The sequence below is a fragment of the Phyllostomus discolor genome, chromosome 13, assembly GCF_004126475.2.
Source record: "Phyllostomus discolor isolate MPI-MPIP mPhyDis1 chromosome 13, mPhyDis1.pri.v3, whole genome shotgun sequence".
NCBI lineage: Eukaryota > Metazoa > Chordata > Mammalia > Chiroptera > Phyllostomidae > Phyllostomus > Phyllostomus discolor.
The window spans coordinates 61,554,812-61,572,309 of NC_040915.2; the positions used below are offsets into that span (position 1 = coordinate 61,554,812).

Consider the following 17,498-nt stretch of genomic DNA (forward strand, 5'->3'; position numbering starts at 1 on the left):
CTGTCCTGACAACACTGGGTAGCTGGAATACTGTGGTGCTGCCAACAGTGACAGGGTCCTTGGGAAGAGGCAGCCATTTGTCTGTGGGCCTGGGGATGACAATTACACTCCAGCTGCCAGAGCCAGTGGGCCAGATTCTATGGCACCAATTCAGAGCCCAGGCTAGGGTCACACAGGCCTGGGCACAAGTCCTTGCGTGACCCTAAGCAGTTTCTTTATCTGCAGAGGACAGTGCCAGCCTCCCTGGCTATGGTGAGGATTCAGGGACCAGGCATGTAAAGTACAGGTGGGGGCAGGCTGGCCACCCACAGAGCCACATGCCTGAGGAGCTAGGCTAGGGTTGCCAGGGTGAGAGGCCAGTCCAGCAGGCCAGGGGCCCCAGCCAGAGCGCTGGAAGCTGGCGTAAAGTGCCCCTCCCTGCCCAGAGGATGTGGACCATCCAGAGCAGGCTGCAGGGCCCAGGAAGTGGAGGCAGAGAACAGCACGGCCCTTCCCCAGGTATCCAGCCCTATCCAGGAAGGGACAGTGCTGGGGGAGCCAGGCTTCCCCATGACCTGGAGAAAGAAGGCCTGGTTGGGATCCAGCTAAGTGACACTTCTCTGAGCTCCAGATTCTCCTCAGGCAAAGGAGAACCAGGACAGAATTGTGAAGAGTCCATGCCGGAGGGGTGTGGACCTGCCCAGGGCGGGGTGGCATGGGAGAGGGCCAGGGCAGGCAGCCAGAACACAGGGCTTCGCAGGTCCCTCTGCCCGAAATCTGATCTCTGCTCAGGGCAAACCTCACACACCCTCTTACCTCAGTTCTCTTGGGGAACCTGCTCTATTGGCTTTTGCTCCCCCACAGCACACACCCCTCATTCACAGCACTTGCCCAAGCTCTGAGTTCACCACATTCCTTTGCTATATTTGTGTTTGACCTCTGTGTCCTCCCTTAGACTGTAAACTCCCTGAGGCCAGAGGTCACATCCAGCCAGTTTGCCACTGTCTGCCTCAGCTGTGTGTTTATTCAGCAGCTACCACGAGCCAGGCCCTGTTCCGGATGCTGAGGCACTGTCAAAGAACAGGCAGAAAACACATGGACCCCAGAAGGAGGGGAATGGGGTGGAAAGCTGGGACTGCTACAGCTGCAGAAGTCAGGAAACTTAAAATCTTTTTCGTGGGTCCTCACAGTGGAGCCCACAGCCTTTATTAAGGCCAGGCAAGCTCTGCAAAGCTCAATGATTGGGCGGCAGAGCTGAAATAGGGCCAGCCAGACTGGCACAGGAGGCTGTGAACCAGCTTACCCAGGATTCCAGACCCCATGACCACAGAGCCCAAAGGTCACAAGCTGGAGCTCTGGGGAGAGGCAGCGTGGAATACAGGGCTGGTGATGTGGGTGAGCCAAGACCTGAAGGGGGCACGTGCCTTCTCTCAGGGTCAGCGGAATCATAGACGGTTAGGGTAGCATGTGCGAATAATATATAGGAGTATCTCTAACCCAGAGGTTTTCAAATTTGTTTCTAGCAGCAAATCTCTTTAGGACACTTTTAAACCAAAGTCTCCCTGACTGGTGCGGCTCAGTGGGTTGGGCATCGTCCCACAAACGGAAAGGTTGCTGGTTCGATTCCCAGTAAGAACACATGCCTGGGCTGTGGGCCAGGTCTCCGCCTGGGGGAGCGCGAAAGGCACCAGTCGATGTTTCTCTTGCACATTAGCATTTCTCTCCCTCCCTTTCCCTCTCTCTAAAAATAAATAAATAAAATCCTTTTTAAAAGACAGCATTAAACCAAAGTCTTCCTTAGAACCTGATAAAGGACAGTAGTGAAGCTGTAGCGACAGTGTCTCCCCTTCAACTCCTGGCATACCCTCTCCAACCCTGAGAGTCCTATAGTATTTCCCAGGAACCTGGAGCCCTAAGGAATCCAGTTTGAAAACCGCCCACGTACCAATGTTCATAGCAGCACAGTTTGCAATAGCCAAGTGTTGGAAACAACCTAAGTGCCAATCAGTAAATGAATGGATCAAAAAACTACAGTACATGTACACAATGGAATTCTACCCAGCAGAAAGAAAGAAGGAGCTTGGACCCTTCACAACAGGCCAGGCAGTAAAAGACAAATGCCATATGATCTCACCTATAAGTGGAACCTAATCAACAAAACAAGCAGGCAAAATATAACCAGAGATATTGAAATAAAGAACAAACTGACAGTAAACAGAGGGGAGGGGGAGGGGAAGGGGTAAGGTGGGAAAAAGGGGAAGGGTCATCAAGGAACATGTATAAAGGACACATGGACAAAGCCAAAGGGAGGTAGGATTGAGGGTGGGAGGTGGGGATGGGTGGAGTGGAGGGGATGGGTGGGGCAGAGGGGAGTGGTGAGGGGAAATGGAGACAACTAAACTTGAACAATAATAAAAAAGACAGACAGAAAGAAAACCACCCATGTAATCCATCTCTTTCGTGGTATAGGCAAGAAAGCCAACGCCTTGCCTTGACCGATGGAGCCCATTTGTTGGGCGTCATCCCACAAAGCAAAAAGTCACCAGTTTGATTCTCTCCTGGGTTGTAGCTTGACATTTCTCTCCCTCTCTCTCTCTCTGCCTCTCCCTTCCCCTGTCTCTAAGAATAAATAGATAAAACCTTTTTTAAAAAAAAAAGCCCAGACGCAGAGAACGCAGCAACATGGTGACCCAGTGCCAGTCTCCGTTCTCCCCAGCTCCGAGGCCTGGGGTCACAGGCAGGTCGTAACGTGATGAGCATGGGGATGGCAGAAGCCCTGCCCTGGGGAAGCCCTGGTTTGCTCATCCACTCAGCCGTGTTCAGAATACCTCTGCCACGCCATGGGTGGTGCCAGCACAAGCAGCTGCTGGATGGTGACTGTGGGGCTGTCAGAGACTCGCCCCAAAGTCCTCTTCCTTGGTGTTAGCCTGCCCTCTTGACCTGTTGGAGGTTCTGCTCTTGGCTGCAGTAGGACATCGGGTTGTGGCACCCCCACCCACCACCCTGAAATGACAATACAGCTCTGCCACGGCTGCCCATGTGCCTTGGCAAGCCACTTGCCCCCACTGAGCCCAGGTTCTCCTCTCTCAGCACTGCAATGAGGATTCCATGAAGAAACCCTTCCCGTAGCCACCACGTCCAGTGGCCCAGCACCAGTTCAAAGCTAAGGCCACCCTTGCATCTTGCCTACCACTCCCAGTACATTCGCCTCACCTCCCAAAGAGAACACCTGGAACCCCAATGCCCTGTGTCCTTGTTGCTCACCACTGCCCAGGGGCATCTCCTGAGGCACACCAGTGGTTCAAGGGAACCAGGCTTGAAAATACGGCAAAAAGAGCGGAGCCCACAGGGCCACATGCTGAATGAACACAGCACCTGCTTCTCAGAACCTCTATTTTCCTTCCTACCTGGGACATGGGGCCAAGACCACCTACCCACCTACCTGGGGAGATGACTGTGGAAGTGAGCGGGCCTGTCTGTTTGTCCTGCACTGGGAGCAAGTCGGGAGGATCAGTCACAGAAGAGAAGCTGTTGGGGGAGGGAAGATTCACTCAGAAGGGTTGTGCGGGTGGCTCGGGCCAGTCCTCAGAGCAGTAAGGCCTGAGTCTGTGAGAGGCCCTGGGTGCTGCCCAGGCCAGGCCTACACCCCAGACTGAGAAGCAAAGGGGTCTTTAATGTGACCACGACATTACAGTCTAAATGCAAATGGCCAGGTACACATCCATCCAATTCTCGGGAGTCATTGGGTGCTGAGGCAGGAAGGACAGGGAGGAGCCAGATTTAGGTAGGGCACCTAAACACATAGATGGCCAGGCCGAGAGAAGGGGTATGCGTATGTGTGTATGTTCTGTAGCTCAGGACCTGGCCAATACATCAGCTGAGGCCACGCCCTCACTCCCAGCCCAGTCTGAGTCTTCTGTTCAAGGTCCTGATGATTAGCATGGAATCTGAGGCCTCAGCCTTTCTGCCAGATTGTACCTGGATATGGGAGCTGGTCAGGTCAGATGGCCACGTCAGATGGCCACGTCAGACAATGCCCTTCATGCCCTTTCTGCCTCCATGGGCCGCCACCCATTCTTTCTGGGGAGGGACTTTCCTCTTACTCTTCCTCCAAGCCCAGCCTGGTCAGGGACACAGACGTGTATCAGACCTGTCCCTGCTCCAAAAGCAGAGATGCCAGGTGGGGCAATGAGGGCTATAGAGTCCTGGGGAGCCCAGGCCAAGCTCAGAAACTCAGGGAAGGCTTCCTGGAGGGAGAATGGACAAGCTGAGGCCAAAGGACAGGACAAGGTTAGTAGTAGGTGAATGGACAAAACCAGGGGTTGTGTGGGGGCCACTAAGCAGCTGGATTATTATGAGCAGAACTCTTAATCCATTGGGGCTTGAGACTCTTCATCTATAAATTGGGTGGTTTAAATAATGTATGGCAAGCACTTAGCATAACACCTAGTAGGTTCTTGATCTGCCATGGGTATTGTTGTTATTTTTGTATCAGGCAAGGTTGGCATCCTAGGCAGAGGGAAGGACACATGTAAAGGCCCAGAGGTCTTTGAACCAGGGGTACTCTTCAGACTCCTGGAAAAAACTTGTGAGGGTCCAGGCCGAGCCGTGGGTGGGAAGGTGAGAACTTACCTGAACTTCGGGGCCGCTCCTACTGCACACCCTCAGCTGAGAGAGTCCTGGTGCTACCAACACACCCATTGTGTAGAAGCTGGAAGAGGTGAAGTAACCAGCCACGCTTACTCAGCCAAAAAGTGGTAGAGCCTAGAGGGAAACCCAGGTCTCTGAGGGTTCCCACCTGCCACGTGGCATCCAGAGTGAGTCCAGGGAGCACGGAGAATACGTGTGCAGCTTCCACCATGGCAGCCCTGCCCAGCCTCAGCCAAATCCCTGCCTTGCAGTCCTCAGCCCTCTAGGTGCCAAAAAGAGACTTGGATTAAAACTAGTGAGTTGCAGACAAGAGCTTTGCTCTGGACTGGGCACTTGGTGCTCTCAGCTCATTGAAACCTCACACTCAGAGGAAATAGGTGCCCAGAGAGGTCAGGGAACTCTGGGAGGTCACACAGCCCAGAAGGGGATTGCATCGTTGGCCAATTTTACAGATAAGGACATGGAAGTGGCACAAGAAGCTGAAGAACTGTTTGACCCCTGAGGTCCTCCCGCTCTAACCAGGTGATCACACTAGCTTTGGAGAGCCGTGAAAAGTTCTCTGGCCTTGCTGTTCCCAAGGAGGTGGTGTAGGGACCCACAGCAGCTTCTGGCTTTACCTTTTGTAGAAGCAGGTAGCCCTGGGCACTCCTGGACTAGACCAAAGGGCAGGCTGGACCCCTATGGCAGCCTCATTGTCTTGCTTCCCACCCTTCCTGTAGAACTGGGTTCTACTTGACCCTCCCTCCTTCTGTAGATGCAGAATGTGCCCCCCACCCCCACCGCCGAAGCAAGGCTGGAAGAGGGTCTTCACACCTGCAACCCTGAGATGGGAGGATAGAGTCAGAGTGCTCGTGGACTCTGGGAACAGAATTTTGCAGGTCAGGACTTTGGGCCCAGCTAGCACCATGCCCAGACTATGAGCTCGAAAGTTCCCATCTGTAGGCACAGGAGCTTTAAATATGTAATGTATGCAAGTGCTTAGCACTACAGGGAGCCTTGGAAGGGTAGGCACATTTGGAATGCAGGCACCTGACACACCCTACCCCATGGGGAGGGCACACGCCCACCCCCAATTTGGACATACTCTGTTGCAGTTTTCAGATAACTAAACCCATGGTAGGGTCAGGCAGGGTCTGCTTGCTCCCCATCCATGATTTTAACCCATACACGGAGCCGCTTTCTCCAGGCCCAGAGGAGCAGCCTGACTTTCCACCAACTCTTTGGCCTGAAAGGAGCCTGGGAGAGCGCCCGGGTCAGTCACAAAGGACATGGCATACCAGGGAGAGGCCTGGAGCCAGAGAGACCCCTGGGAAATCCTGGGAAGAACATGGGCTGGTTTGAGCAGGGGTGTTGAAAGCCCATCCCCGGTCTAGGCACCTGTAACAGGGGGTGAGGGAACACACCCAGAGGCGGAAGGGGCGCGCGGAGACCCCTTAGGGGTGCCGGAAGGGGCGCGCGGGACGGTTGGCCGGCTGGGGCGGCAGCCGTTGGCGAACAGAGGCCTGGGCCAGGCGACGTCCCTGGTCGGGCAGCAGCCACCATGACCAAGGACTCGCCCAACTCTTCGGGTGGCGGCCGCGCGACACCCAAGAAGCTGGGCCCAACCCCAACGACGGCGGTGCTGGAGGAGCAAAGGCGGGAGCTGGAGAAGCTGCGGGTCGAGCTGGAGGCTGAGCGAGCGCGCGGGCGGACGGAGCGGCGGCGCGCCGCGGCCCAGGCGCGCCAGCTGCGGGAGGCAGCAGAGAGGGAGCGGCAGCAACTGGTTGACCATCTGCGCTCCAAGTGGGAGGCACAGAGCTGTCGTGAGCTGCGGCAGCTGCAGGAGGAGATGCTGAGGGAGCGCGAGGCCGAGATCCGGCAGCTGCTGCGTTGGAAGGAAGCCGAGATGCGGCAGCTGCAGCAGCTGCTGCACCGCGATCGCGACAGCGTTGTTCGCCAGGCGCGGGAGCTGCAGCGCCAGCTGGCCGCAGAGCTAGTGAACCGCGGCTACTGCAGCCGCGCAGGGGTGCCAGAAGTCGCCGCCGCGCAGTGTCGCTGCCGCCTGCAAGAAGTGCTGGCGCAACTTCGGTGGGAGACCGACGGCGAGCAGGCCTCGCGCATCCACTACCTGCAGGCGGCGCTAGACCTGGAGCGCCAGCTCTTTCTCAAGTACATCCTGAAGCACTTCCGCTGGCACCGGGTTTTGTCCAGTACCCCCGATACACAAGCTGTGCATTCTTCGAAAGAGTCGCACCCCGACACGTCCGGTGACTCTCGCCATCCCCCAAAGTTCGCCTGTCGACTCGAATCCCTTGACAGCCTGAGCGCCCGCGTTCCCGTGCGCTCCCGTTCTCTCGACCTGATGCCCGCAGCCTGCACCCACTCCCCTGACAACCTGCTCCGCAGGCGCTCAAGCTCCCTCGATTCCTTGGCACCAGCGAGTCCCCGCTTGCTCGACAGCACCAGGAGTCGTCCCAAGGTCCTCGAATCCGAGGAGCAGGGCTCCTTCTCACCAGACACTTTCATCCTGGGCTCCCCGAGTCCCCCAGCACACCTGCTGCCACCACCACCACCATCGGGGCCCAGACGACCTAGCGACCGGCAAGGAGAAGACTCCGGGAACCAGCCTTGCGAGGCCATGACTCTGTCACCGCTGTGCCTGGACTACCACGAGCTTGTGAAGCAGAACTCAGAACTGTCTGAGACGTTGCAGGTGCTGGCGCGCCGCTGCTCTAGCCTGCAGGAAGAGAACATGCAATTGCGGCGCGCAGGCCTTCCAGACAAGGCGGAGGAGAAGGTGAAACGACTCAAGGTGAAGCACGCGGAGCTAACAGGCCTGGCTCGGCGTCTAGAGGACCGGGCCCGCAAGCTGCAAGAAACCAACCTGCGGGCTGTGAGCGCGCCTGTGCCTGGGGAGAGCCGCGTTGGCCTGGAGCTGTGCCAGGCCTTTGCCCTCCAGCGCGCCCGAGACCAGTCGGAGCAGGCGAGCGCGCTGTTGGCCAAGGACAAGCAGATCGAAGAGCTGCAGCAGGAGTGTCACTTGCTGCAGACGCAGGTCGCCTCAGGCCTCGGCAGCACCCATCACCCTAGTGGGGGCGCGGCTAGCGACCAGTGGCTCAAAGTCAGCGACTTGGACCGGCTACAGCGCGAGTCCCAGCGGGAGGTGTTGCGCCTGCAGAAGCAGCTGACGCAGCAGCAGGCCACCGGCTGCGCACGGAAGGAGTCGGGCTGCCAGAGCGTACCCTGCGAAGAGGCGCCGTGCCAGGTGCAGACTCTGGAGCGGGAGCTCGGCGCGCGGCGGCGCGAGTGCGAGGAGCTGAGAGCAGAGGCGGCGGCGGCACGGCGGCACGGCGAGGAGGCAGAGGCACAGCTGCAGATCGCGCTACGTGAAGGCGCCTGGCTGGCCAAGGAGAACGCGCGGCTGCAGGCCCAAGCCGACTGGCTGAGAAAAGTGGCAGCAAAGAATGATGACGTGCGCGGGCAGCTGGGCCGCGCGTGCCAGGAGCGCGACACCGCCGGCTTGCAGGCGGAACAGCTGCTGCAGCAAGCGGCGCACGGGCAGGACAGGCAGCAGCAGCTGCAACATGACCTGCGGAAGGCCTCGTGTGATCCCCATGCTGCCCAGGAGGAGATGGGAGTGCTGCAGTGTCAGTCTTGTCACCATCCCCAGGAGCCCCGGGAGGCCCCCCCAGCCCCAGATTCCCAAGACAGGAATAGCATAAGAACCAAGTTCCAGCCAGGGCCTGAAGACCAAGTGTCTCCACAGCCCAGCAGAGACAAACAGGAGGAGAAGGAAGCCTCTCTGCGAGAGAGCCCAGTTGCCCTGGGAGATCCATCCAGTGTCCCCCAAGTGCCAGACAGAGTCCCAGCCAGCCAACCCCTGGACTCCATACCCCAGTCCAAGAAAACCAGCTCCCAGTCAAACTCCTCCTCTGAGGTGGAATCCATGTGGGCCACTGTACCATCTTGCCTTTCTCTGGATGTGGACACAGCCAGTGAGGTAGAGGATCTGGATTCTGACAGTGTATCCTTGACCCTGGAAGCAGAGGACTTAGAGACCCCTGACACCTCCAAGCTCAAGATCTTCCTGGTTCGATATAGCTACAACCCATTTGAGGGACCCAATGAGAACCCTGAGAATGAACTGCCCCTCACGGCTGGGGATTATGTGTATATCTTTGGGGATATGGATGAGGATGGCTTCTATGAAGGGGAGCTTGAGGATGGCCGGCGGGGCCTGGTACCCTCCAACCTGGTGGAGCGGATTCTAGACAGCGATATCCTTGGCTGCCTGACCCCAGAGTCCCCTGACCTTGGCCCCACTCAACTCCCAGCTGGACAGGGCAAAGCTTCAAAGGAAGACACTGGTCACAGCTTATTGCCTGATAAAGCTCAGCAAACTGTGGACACAGAGACATGCCAGATGGTGAGGTCAGGCTCCGAGACAGAAGTGGCTATAGAGATCTCAGATGCCAAGATAGAAGAGGGCTGGCTGGGCTCACTGCAGAGTGCGGAGGAGCAAGACTTCTCCAAACCCCTTCTAGGGGCCAGAGGGGTCCTTTGTATAGCTCCCAAGCAACTACACCTTCAGAACATTGCAGCCACATCAGCCGAGATCACCTGGGTTGACAGCGGCAGCAGCCACTCACACGTGGTATACCTCAATGACCATAAGCATGCCCTGACCCCAGCGGGCGTGAGTGGCTACACCTTCCACAGTCTGCGTCCCGGCACACGGTACCAGGTGCAGGTGGAGGTGCAACTGCCATGGGACTCACTGCAGGTGCACTGGGAAACCATGTCTTCTACTATCACCTTCGACACACCCTTGGCAGGACCCCCTGACCCTCCACTGGATGTGCTGGTAGAGCATCACACCTCACCAGGCTTCCTGGTGGTCAGCTGGCTCCCAGTGACTATCCACTCAGCAGGGTCCTCCAATGGGGTGCAGGTTACTGGCTATGCTGTGTACGCTGACGGGCTCAAGGTTGCAGAGATCGCTGATGCCACCGCTGGGAGCACCATGTTGGAATGGTCCCAGCTCCAGCTGCCCCTGATGTGCCAGAAGGTTTCAGTGAGAACCATTTCGCTTTGTGGCGAGTCACTGGATTCAGTGCCGGCTCAGATCCCTGAGGACTGTTTTAGCTGTAACAGATTGCCAGGGACCTCTCCCTTTAGCTACACCTGTGGTGACCTGTCCCCCTTTAGAGTCACCTTCCCCATCTGCCCTCAGAGGCTAGCGCTAGCTCCACTGAGTGCCAAGGCCAGTTCCCACATCTCCAGGAGCTGTGGGGAGCCCCTGGCAGAGTTCCTAGAAGCATTTCCTGAAGGACCCCCAAGGAGGTGCTCCCCAGTGCCCAACCTGAGTTCAGAAGGAGAACGTCAGAGCGCAGGGGCTGGCAACCAAACCCAAGGGCCTGCAGAGGCCTGGAAGGTCTGCAGAAAAGACATGATCATTCCGAAGAGTCCCCAGAACCACAAGCCGCCCCTGCCCAGTGGCCAGTCTGAGGGAGAAGAAGACCGCTACCAGCCCATGGTCAACAGCCAAAGCCCTGCCCTGGGAGTTGTCCATCTGTCTCCTGAGCGTGGGCCCAGCAAAGAAGCATGCCAGGATAAGCCTGCCCTTGAGAAGGTCCTTGGGCAAAAGCAAGATGCCCAAGTGTTCGATGGCACCAGCCATCGATATGGGTCTGACTCCCATGATATTTTGCAGCAGGAAGAGGCAGTGTGCTTTGGTCCATGGGCTACAGGGAGACAAGGGCAGAGGAGGGAGCTTAAGACCCAGAGTAGACAAGGTCAGGCTCTGGGGGGCAAGAGAGAGAATCAGCTCCAGGAGCCCAGCTCTGCGCTCGGTCTAGCTCCATCCAGCAAAGTCATTAAGATGTCCAGTGGAGGCCCCCCACTGCCGGGGGAGAGCGAGGACACTCCAGTGAGGATCTTTGTGGCACTCTTTGACTATGACCCCCTGGTGATGTCTGCCAACCCTAAGGCTGCAGAGGAGGAGCTGGCCTTCCGGGAAGGGCAGTTGCTGAGAGTGTGGGGCTCTCAGGACGCCCACGGCTTCTACTGTGGGGAATGCAATGGTCGAGTGGGCAGCATCCCTGGGCACCTGGTGGTTGATGTGGAAGTGGTCATGGAGAGGACTGATGGGAGGTGGCATTTGCCAGTGCAAAGACACCTGTCCTCTGTGGCCCACCTCAATGACTTTGGGGGACTCACCAGCCCCCAGGACTCCTTTCTCCTGCCCCAAGGGAACCCCAGGAGACCCTCACTATGGACCTCAATGACCATGATGGCAGCTGTGGACTATGACCCCAAAGATGGGCAGGTGGGGGGAAGGATAAAGGACAAACTGTCACTGAAGGCTGGGGACCTGGTCACAGTCTATGGGCCAATGGATGACAAGGGATTCTATTATGGGGAGTCAGGCGGCCACAGAGGCTTTGTCCCAGGCCACCTGCTGGATCCTGTGTCCCTCCATGGAGAGTGAGCAAGGCTACCCAATGGGGTAGTGACCTCTGGCCACCCACTCTCCGCCAGAGAAGCAAGCACACAGACCCTTCCACCACCACCCCTCCTGGCCCCCATGAGCACCAATGGCAGTCCTTCAGCATCCCCTAGCCTCTGAGAGCAGCAGAGCTGATGTTTGAACTCAGCTGTTTCCGAAAGAAAACAGGACGAACATCCCCTAGAGGCTGGTTCAGAGTTGTCATTAACTACGGCAGGTACTTGGAGAAGTGCCTCTGCGTGCTCATTATGCTTTCCTTTAGGAGGTTAACATTATTCGTCCATTGCTATGTATGAAAGTCTCAAGAAAAGCCTGCCTCTTAAAAAAAAAAAAGTGACCAGAATGTTATTTTTCTATCTGATGTTCAACCCTTCATTAAAATGTTGATAGAAAAAAGAAAAGCATATTTTACCAGTGAAAGCACAACCAAGGGAAACAGAGGCTGTTTCTCCTCCCTCTGTTCAATTCAGGGGGGTGCAGGGGCTGCAAACATGTTTTCCCAGCTAGAGAGGTGGGGGGGCACCTCCTTGATCTTTAAGGGGGCACCACTCAGAGTCCACTGGCAGGGCTGCCAAGGGGCCAGTCAGGGGCCAGTACTTAGAAGCAGGACTCCAAAAGCTCAGCACAGCCAGCCTTTCCCACGAGCACCCCTGCCCAGGGGCTTTGTGTTCCCTTGTGGAGGGTGGGAGTGTCTCCCAGCTGCTTCCCAAGGAAGCTCCCTGGGAGGGCGTGTCCACATTTCCTCCACTTTACAGAAGAGCTGATGAGGGTCAAGGAGGCCCCACAGGCCCCACGGGTCCAGAGCTGCTTCCTCCCATGGTCTTCCGGGGCTCCCCCTCCAGGAGAGTGGGCATGAGGGGTCATCTTCATCTGTCTCTGCGTCTATTTCTCTCTCTTTTTTTAAACAAACTTTGAGCTTTTTTTAAAACGATTTTATTTATTTATTTTTAGAGAGGGGAAGGGAGGGAGAAAGAGAGGGAGAGAAACATTAATAATGTGCAAGAGAAACATGAATTGGTTGCCTCTCGCACACCCCCAACTGGGGACCTGGCCCACAACCCAGGCATGTGCCCTGGCCAGGATTTGAACCAGCGACCGTTTGGTCGCAGGCTGACACTTAATCCACTGAGCCACACCAGCCAAGGATGCTTCTGTGTGATGTCCCTTTGTTTCTCTAAGTCCAACCACGCTGTCTGAGGAAGGGCACTGCCTTCCCGACTGCAGGAGGACATTCCTGGAAGCATGTCCTGTGCAGGAGCATCGGAGGCGTGGGCAGGCTCTTCGAGGAGTTGGTGAACTGAGTGCAGAGGATTCTGCCACACGGTTCCTGGGCTGAAGGAGGGAACAGGGAAAGGGCAGGCCCAGGGGCTGCCTCAACCTTTCACACTTACTGCTGCCTTAACCTCAGAGAACACAGGGACGGATGCGGCTGTGCTGTGCACGCACACCCTGGCCACTGGTGAACAGAATGTGCGGACTCAGGAAGGAAACACTGCCCCGTCCACTGAGGATCATCCCCTCCCAGGGTCACAACCACCCACTTTTTTTCTCTTTAAATGTTATTTCTTTATTTTAGAGAGAAAGGAAGGGAGGGATAACAAAAAAAGGAGAGAGAAACATCAGTGTGAGAGAGAAACATTGATCGGTTGCCTCCTGTACACACCCAGACGAGGGACCGAACCCACCACCCAGGCATGGGCCCTGACTGGGAATCAGGCCTTTCACTTTGCGGGATGATGCCCAACCCACTGAGCCACAGGTTTTTATAGTGAAACAAACAAACAAACAAACACCTGTTTTTATAGTCAAAAAGTAGTCTCAGTAGTTGGACTGGGGAAGCAACATGACCAGCTCACAATGTTTTGGAAAATTGTGATCAAATACATGTAACATAAAATTTACAATCTCAACTGTATTTGTGTACAATTCAGTTAGTAGTTTACATTGTTGCGCAAGCAATCTCCAGAGCTCTTCTCATCACCTCCTTGGGAACCTGAAACTCCATACCTACTAAACAACAACAACCCCTTCCCCTCCTCCTTGGCCCCTGGTCCCTTCTGATCTATTTTCTGTCTCTATGAATTTGACTACTCTAGAGACCTCATGTAAGTGGACCAGATATAGTGAGTGTGTCTTTTTATGTCTGGCTTGTTTCACTGAGCATAATGTCCTCAAATCTCATCCATGTTGTAGCAAGTGTCAGAATTTCATTTCTTTTTGAGGCTGAATAATAAATAGTCCATTGTATGGATGGACCATACTCTGTTCATCCATTCGCCTGTCAGTGGACTTGGGTCACTTCCACTTTTTTGGCCATTGTGAAATAGCGCTGCTGTGAATGTGAGTGTGCAAATATCTCTTCAGCTTTCACAGCTTTTCCAGCTCTCATCTTCCTTTGAGCTCACAGCCCAGAATGGAACCTGAGAATGCAGAGCAGTAAGAAAACTGCTCCAGCAGGAGGGGGCAGCTCAGCCCCTCCTGGACACTGGGTTGGAGGTCTTGGTGCCCATGGGCTAAGGGGTGGAGACAGATACGCTACCCACGTGCTGGAAGAGCAACAACAGTTTAGTAATAGAATAGAAACTTTAATCCATGCACTTTCAAAATTAAACACAGCAACTAATTTCATAGGAACCATAAATGCAACCCAACAGAAAGTATTCCAGCCACATTCTTCCATCACTTTAACTTAACTTTATATCCTTCCCTGACCATCGGCCAAAATCACTCTCCTTTATCCCAATAGCTGCACATAGTCTGTATGTAGGACTATAAATCGGCACCTCCACACCCTGCTTCGGTTCCCACCCTGCTGTATTTTTCTCTCCATAGAACTCATCCGTACCTGGTATGTTAGCAGTGGTTTTTCTGTTGCCTGTGTTCTACCCACCTAGCCATGCCCTTATCAGAGTGTAAGCCCCATGAAGGAAGAAGCCTCTTTGGCTTGTTCATTGCCCATAAATAGCTGCTGAATGAATGAAGAAGCAGTTTTTTACTATCCCCTGTGCGTGGCCCCTGTGCTGGGCCCAGACACTGGCCTGTGCTGCAGACACTCACACCATGCATAGGCTGCTCCATCCACTGGACTAGAATAAGACATGATCCCTGTGCAGCAGAGGAAGGCTTTGCTTACTATGACCAGGGGCACTGGAACAGGTGAGGAGGAGGGCATCCTAGGCATCGGGAATAGCAGAAGCAAAGGCCCCGGAGCATGAGAATGAGTGACTGCACATTTGAGAAATTGGGGGAGTAGAGGCACAGGAAGAGAGAAACCAACTGGTGACAGATGCCCATCAGCTGGTAGGGCCCCCTCTTCTGGAAGGGTTTCAAAGTCCTCAAGCGCTTCCTCATGCTGCCACTAGGGGTCAGCCTGGGTACGCTGAGGGTTGCTCTCTAGGGACCAGGTTGCTCTCCACCTGGGCTGAGCCAGAGCAGCCTGGACAGAGCCGGAGCAGCTTGGGCCCACACTTATCTTACTCAGGCCCTGACCCCAGTGTCAAGGTGAGTTGGAAAAGTCCCTTCAACCCTGCAAGCCTAGGATTCAGGCCCCACCCACCCTGTTCTCTCCTTCCCCTCTCCTCAAAGTGCCCAGGGGAAACTCCACATGGGGACCCCTAGGGAATATTCTCCCAGAGGACCCAAAAGCAGTGTCTCAACAGGAAAGCTTCCCTCTTCATTTTTCTTGCAGCTCCACTCCTGCGAATCCTAGTTTCCCTGAAGCCATGGGAAGTCTGAATGAGTGGATAAAGAAGCTCAAGGCCAAGTGAGCTATGGAAGGCAGAGCCATTGGCCTCAGTCTCCTCACCTGTGGAGGGGGTGGGAGGATGTTCTGAGCAGATTCTATGTGCAGAGCACTTGGCCCAGAGTCAGGACCCAAAGGAAGGCCAACAAAGCTTGTGAGGGCGAAGGCAGCAGATGTCTGGGGCAGGAGCAGGTGGTTCTCAGTCCAGTGGGCACCCCCAAGAGCCCCGAGAAGCTGAAGACTTTGATCATGGGCACGAGGAACCCACATGGGCGTAGTGACGTGGGCAGGCTGGGAAGGAGTAAATGCCTGGTCACAGCCTGCACGGGCCCCTCCCTGGCTGACCAGATGACCTGGAGGCCCAAAGCCTGTCCAGGCCTGCCCAGGAAGAGAAAGGGGGGTGGAAAGCCCAGCTGGTCAGAGGAGCCTGCAGCGTGGTGAGAGGCGGGTGTCCAAGGAGTCTGGAGAGTTCTGGAGCAAGAGTCACAGAGCCTTACCTGGCATTGTCCACTTCTGCCCAGGGGCCTCTGCTCAGGGCAGGTCTCAGTTCCCCACCAGCCCTCCCCCCATCAGAGGAGAGGCTTCAGGCACTTCTCATTGTTTCCTGTTCTCTCCCCGCACGTTGGATGTGCGTCCCTTCTGTGTTGCACAAACCAGGTCCCTGAGACCCAGTGGCAGGAGCAAAAGTACCTGCCACAGAGGCAGCATGAAGACAGCCGAGTGGCTCCTTTTAGTCCTTCCCATGGGCCTCTGCTGTGGGAACTCCCGCCCCCAGTCTTGCCAGAGCCCCCTGGGCCTAGCCCCTCCATCTGCCTCCACCTCTGCCACTGTGCACTTTCAGAACATAAAGTTAACTGATGAATTTCAGAGTCATTACAGGAAATGTGTTCACAAGAACACAAGGAGAAACCACCATAAAAAGCTCGGATTCCACCTTTCGGTCACGCCTCCTCTCCCTGTCTCAGTCCCACGGAGGCTGCGTTTGAAGGTTTGGTGGGGGCTTGTGGGAAGTCGGGGTTCTCCCTAAGGTAGAACACACTGGGCAGTCCTGGGCATGTGAAACCAAATGCAGTGCCAGGTAGAGCCAGCTCTAGGAACCCGGGCACAGAGGATTCCTGGGGCCATGGTGGCTTCACTTACACCCCAGCGGCCCCACAGATCTAGCCAGCTTCTGGGCTCAGTCTTGTTTATCCCTGACTTAGGTGCGGAATGGAGTCTGCAATGGGTCTCTTTGGGGCTGGAATGTCTTATATTTGGAGGTCCCTTCTCTCAAAATCCCTGGCTTCTGATACCTGGCTACAGGTGTGTGCCTGGCTATGCCTTGGACCTTCAGAATAACTCCCTTTAAATCTTTCAGTAACTGACTCCTGACTGGTTGTGCCCACCTGGCTGAACATCCAGGACATCGACCCCAGCCTGGGGGACCCCACTGGTCACAGCCCGTTGGTTAGGGTCTTTGGCTAGAAGTTGCCCTTATAGAGGTTGGTCCCTCCTGCTCAGCAGGAGTGGGCTGGGTCTGAATCCTGGACCACCCACTTCCTGGTTGGGCAATCTCAGGGAGTTCCTTGACTCTCAGCCTCAATTTCTTTTTCCCTGATAATGGCCTTTGTCTGCCCTGCCCCTTCGGCCTGCTCACTCCAAGGTATCCTTCAAAAGTGCCCTCCTTTTGGGCCTGGCTGGGTAGCTCAGTTGGTTAGAGTGTCTTCCAAATGTGCCAAGGTTATGGGTTCAATTTCTGGTCAGGTGTCAGGGCACATACAAGGAGCAACTGATGAATGCATGAATAAATGGAACAACATATTGATGTTTCTCTGTATCTCTCTCTCCCTCCCTTAAACAAAATTGATAAATAAAAGTGCTCTTCCTGTCTTGGGCAGCCTTCCCCATTCCAATCTGCCCTTTCCGGATTTAGCTGCCCCTCCCTTGTGCAGGGACAAGCCCCAGGCATAATCCCTGGGCCCTGGAATTACTCACTTATTGCGTTGCCTCCCCCAGCGTACTGCGTCTTAGTCCCATGGTACCCTCAATGCAGGTATGTGGACTTGGTGTGGACCGTGCGTGGAGCAGGCGCTGGGGTTCGTGCCCCAGCACATTTGTTCCTAACTTAGGAAAGGCACCAACTGGCTTGTGACCAAGATCCCAGAAAGGGTTGGCCTGGAGCTCTAGGTGGCTGCATTTCCCACCGAGAGCTGACCTTTGCAGGGCCTCAGCATGTGTCTTAGCTCACGTATTGCCCAGGGCAACCCGACCCAGATGGTGTAACTCTTTCCCCCTTGCCTGAAGAAAGGCAAGGGGGAGAAACTCGGGTTTAGAAAGGGGAGGTCATTGAAGGTCTTTCAGCCAAGTTGGTGGCAGAGCTGGGTTGGAACCCAGGCGTGTCCCTTTGCCCCCCACCCTTATCTGAAAGATCCCTGCCTTAGCCGGGAGGCAGGGCCTGGGCCTAGGGAGGAGGCCCAAGGGAGGGAGAGTCAGGAATTCAAATTGGGAGAGCTGGTAGGGGGAGGGTGGGAGGTTCGGGAGTGGCTAGCAGTGAGGGCTTGGGCAACTGGGTGCTCTGCGGGAGCTTCACTGGGCGGAGCGGGAGAGTGGGGCCGGCACAACCCTGCTGAGTCAGAGATGTGTCAGGGGTCAGGGTCTCCC

At 55.6% G+C, this 17,498-nt stretch overlaps 1 protein-coding gene across 1 annotated transcript; it reads left to right on the forward strand.

The window, feature by feature from the left end:
- The first annotated feature begins 3,241 nt into the window (after positions 1–3,241).
- LOC114509300 (RIMS-binding protein 3B-like) lies at positions 3,242–11,446 on the forward strand. The gene has a single exon (XM_028527653.2). It carries the CDS (start codon positions 6,170–6,172, stop codon positions 11,096–11,098), a length of 4,929 nt encoding a protein of 1,642 aa, XP_028383454.1. The 5' UTR covers positions 3,242–6,169; the 3' UTR covers positions 11,099–11,446.
- The last annotated feature ends 6,052 nt before the right edge of the window (positions 11,447–17,498 follow it).